Below are 3481 nucleotides of genomic sequence, written 5' to 3'. Positions count from 1 at the left end.
AAGTGAGAAAATGAAGCTTGCAAGAAGGTCATCAAGGCTAAGAAAAATGCCCGAAAGCTCGAGTGAAAGGAGCTCACAAGAGCTAGAAAATGCTCGAAAATCCGTCAATGCTGTAAAAAGCCAAAAAGCTCATCAGGACTAGAAAATGTATAAAGCATCTCAGGGTTGTAAAAGGCTAAGAAGCTCGTCAGAGCTGTAAAAAGGCAAGGAGTTCATTAAGGCTAACAAATACTCGTAAGCCCGTCAGAGTTGTAAAAAGCCAAGGAGCTCATCGAGGCAAGAAAATGACAGGCTCTAAAAAGCCAAGGAGTTCATCGGGGCAAGAAAATGCTCGAAAGAACGCTAGGGCTGAAAAATGCTTGGAAGCTCGATAAGGGTAGAAAAGGTCAAGGGGCTCGTAAGGGCTAGAAGATACCCAGATGATTCCCAGGGCTAGAGAGAGCCTGAAAACTCGTCAATGCATTACTATATCACTCGGATCAATTTTTGCCAGATAAGATCTTAGACCTAACTGATCGGCAAGGCAAGTAAGAAGAAAGCAACGATATCGTGCGCTCAGCCCAGACAAACAAGCTACCTGACCCGGATCATGAAGACAACTGTCACCTTCGAATATAAAGAATTGAAGACAAGCGGGGGACCTCTGGTGCTACATAAGATTCACCCAAAGTAGACAATAAGCTGTCACTATAAGATAGGGGCACATGGTAAGGATCTGATAAATTTATACGCAGTCCTATCCGTAAAAAGAAGGCACAGGCTCTTCAGAAGAGGTTAGTCTCAGGTTAGATAGACTCGCACTCTCAACTTTAGGGCGAGTCTCTATAAGGAAAGTACCATTAAATAGTTACAATCTGGCAGATCTCCTAAACTAAATTATTTTAAAATTAATTGATTTTTTTAATAATATGAGTGTATTAATAAATAAATTATATTTTTAAAAAGATGACATAATAAATGAAAATTAAAGTAAATTTATAGCTATAAAATAGATTGAATATCAAAATTTACCACTTTAAATTGAAATTTTGGCTTTATTCCTGAATTTATATATTTAATATTTTTATTTTTATTTTAAAAATAGTAATGTGGAGAATTAATTTTATTATTCTTTTTGTTTTTTAATACATGATAATTTAATCTTCATTGTATATTCAGTTATTTATAATTTATTCAAACTAAAACGATAAATAAAATAGACAAGGAATGAAATTTTCAATAACTTGAAACTTAGAAAAATTTTTCATTTGATAATTGGTTGTGATATCCAAATCGAGCACTTATTTTCACCTATTTTCACAAAATTTGCTATTGATTCATTGGTTTAGTAATAATTTGCGGTTGACATATAGTAGTTAATTTTATATATCATCACTCACTCGTTGCTCAACATTGTCCTCTTTAAATATAATAATTTTACTGTATAATAAAAAATAAATTCAAAATAATAATTAATTAATATTGCACATTCTCCTAAAATATTAAAAAAAAGTTATTTATAATATTATTTATAATTTTTAATAAAATCAATAATTTAGTCGTGTCATTTTAACAAAAATTAATTTTATCATTAAAATTTTATTTTTTGTTAAAAAATAATTTTTATCAGATAAAATTTTAAATTTAACTTATTGGCATGGCAAATAAAAAGAAAATAAGGATATCGAGCGTCTAAATAAACAAGCCACATAATTTGGATTATGAAAATAATTATTACACCTTTAAAGATAAAGAATTAAAGATCAACGAGAGATTTCTGATGCTACATAAAATTCATTCAAAATAGACAGTAAACTGTCACGGTAAAACAGACTCACCTAAGTTTTACAAAATTTTCTATTGGATTAATTGGTTCAGTAATAATTTGAGGATCAAATATAGTAGTTTGGATTGGATTGGTTTGGTGGAAAATTTTCCTCCAAACCAACCATTAAACTGTTTTACTTATCATTATGTTAAATCTATAAATGAAACTTTTTTGTTTTTTGAATTTTTTAATAAAAAATATAAAAATATATTTTGATGTATTTATTATTTTTTTAATAAGCCCTCATTTTTTAACATAAACTAATAAAAATAAAAATTACAATAATAAATGCAAAATTAATTGGTCTAATGTAATAGGCATCTCAGGGTTTGGCTTCCAAATTCTTGGTCAGTTCTTCCAGTTTCATCGTCCTCAATTTTTCACTTTCAGTCAGCAGCTGTTAAGATTACAGGGCAAAAAGTGAAATGCAAAAAATATATATATTTTACAAAAAGAAAATTAATTAAAAAAAAAAAAGAAAATATATACCTCTACCAATGTGGTAACAAGCTGAGCTTTCTCCTTGTTCTTTTCATTAAAAGATTCCAATGCTTCTTTGTATTCTTTCTCCTGCTATCCATTGTGTTATATATCAACAGAGAAAAGAAGAGAAAAGAAAAGAAAAGAAAAGAAAAGAAAGGAAAAGAAAAGAAAATGAACCTTCTTCTGACAGGTCAGACCCAGTGGTTTCAGCTCTCTATTAACCATGTCTATCTTCTTGCGGATAAATCCAACTTCTTTTCTCATAGGATCAACCATCACTTCAAGCTCCTAAGACAAAATATATACTTAAATAAATTCGATTATCAATTAAAATGGAAAATCTTTCCATTATAGAAAAACTTACATCCCAAATTTGAGTTAAGCGCTTAGCTTCTTCTTCGGCTTGGCTTAATTGAACTTCAATTTTCTCTTTAACCTCCATCTTCTTCCTTTCAATCTCCTCTTCTCTAGCTTCAAATGTTGCCATGTCAAATTTTGAACTCTCTTCTTCTTTTTCTTCTTCATTTTCTTCCATTGATAGCCTTCCACTGCTTCCCATGCTTCCCATGTTCCTTCTCTATACTCTTCTCTTTAATACTACAACTCTTTTTCCACTATTAATCCAAAACTTCGTTTTCTTCAATATGTATTTTGCTTTTGCTTGAAAATTCCTTCTCAAAAGAAGTTGCTTTCTTTTGACTAGTTTCCTAAGAAAGCAAGAGAAAGATTCCCTTTAAAAGCTCTCAAACCTCACTTGCTTTCACTTGAAAAAATTGCAATCAAAGCAAATTGAATGTATACTTGCCAAAAACTTTTACAAATTAGGGTGAATTTACAATATAGTCTATAAAATTTCATAAACCTAACAATTTAATCCAATTTTTTACTAGTAAATAATTTAGTTGTTGAGTTTTTATTTTATTAACAAAATAGTCATTAAGTTAAATTAAGCATTAATCAATCATGAAGTTAACTTAAATTAAAAAAATTAAATTGTTATAAATATTAAAATTATAAGAGTTAAATCGTTATAAATTATTAAAATTAAAAGAACTAAAATATTATAAAAATTGAAATTCAAAAAGATTGAATGGTTATAGTTTAATAGTAAATTTTAATTAAAAAAAAACTATTTTTTTAATAAAATAAAACCTTAGAACTAAATTGTTACTCATTAAAATTAATCTTATT

At 28.6% G+C, this 3481-nt stretch overlaps 1 protein-coding gene across 1 annotated transcript; it reads right to left on the bottom strand.

The window, feature by feature from the left end:
* Positions 1 to 2057: 2057 nt before the first annotated feature.
* Positions 2058 to 2895, bottom strand: LOC110619705 (DNA repair protein RAD50). The gene is made up of 4 exons (XM_021763250.2): positions 2655 to 2895; positions 2468 to 2578; positions 2297 to 2377; positions 2058 to 2204 (listed from the first exon to the last, which is right to left on the bottom strand). The coding sequence occupies exons 1-4, from the start codon at positions 2856 to 2858 to the stop codon at positions 2130 to 2132; spliced, it is 471 nt and encodes a 156-aa protein (XP_021618942.1). The 5' UTR covers positions 2859 to 2895; the 3' UTR covers positions 2058 to 2129.
* Positions 2896 to 3481: the final 586 nt, after the last annotated feature.

The sequence above is a fragment of the Manihot esculenta genome, chromosome 7 (assembly GCF_001659605.2).
Source record: "Manihot esculenta cultivar AM560-2 chromosome 7, M.esculenta_v8, whole genome shotgun sequence".
In the NCBI taxonomy this organism is placed as follows: domain Eukaryota; kingdom Viridiplantae; phylum Streptophyta; class Magnoliopsida; order Malpighiales; family Euphorbiaceae; genus Manihot; species Manihot esculenta.
The sequence above is the reverse complement of the archived record's forward strand: the minus strand, read 5'-3'. Positions and strand labels throughout refer to the sequence as shown.

Bases quoted from the DNA above. Each gene is read 5' to 3' on its own strand.
- LOC110619705 (XM_021763250.2), bottom strand. From the start codon at position 2,858: ATGGGAAGCATGGGAAGCAGTGGAAGGCTATCAATGGAAGAAAATGAA. The intron at 2,579-2,654 runs GTAAGTTTTTCT...ATTTTGTCTTAG, and splicing joins GCTTAACTCAAATTTGGGAT to GAGCTTGAAGTGATGGTTGA. The intron at 2,205-2,296 runs GTATATATTTTC...TAATCTTAACAG, and splicing joins TTGTTACCACATTGGTAGAG to CTGCTGACTGAAAGTGAAAA.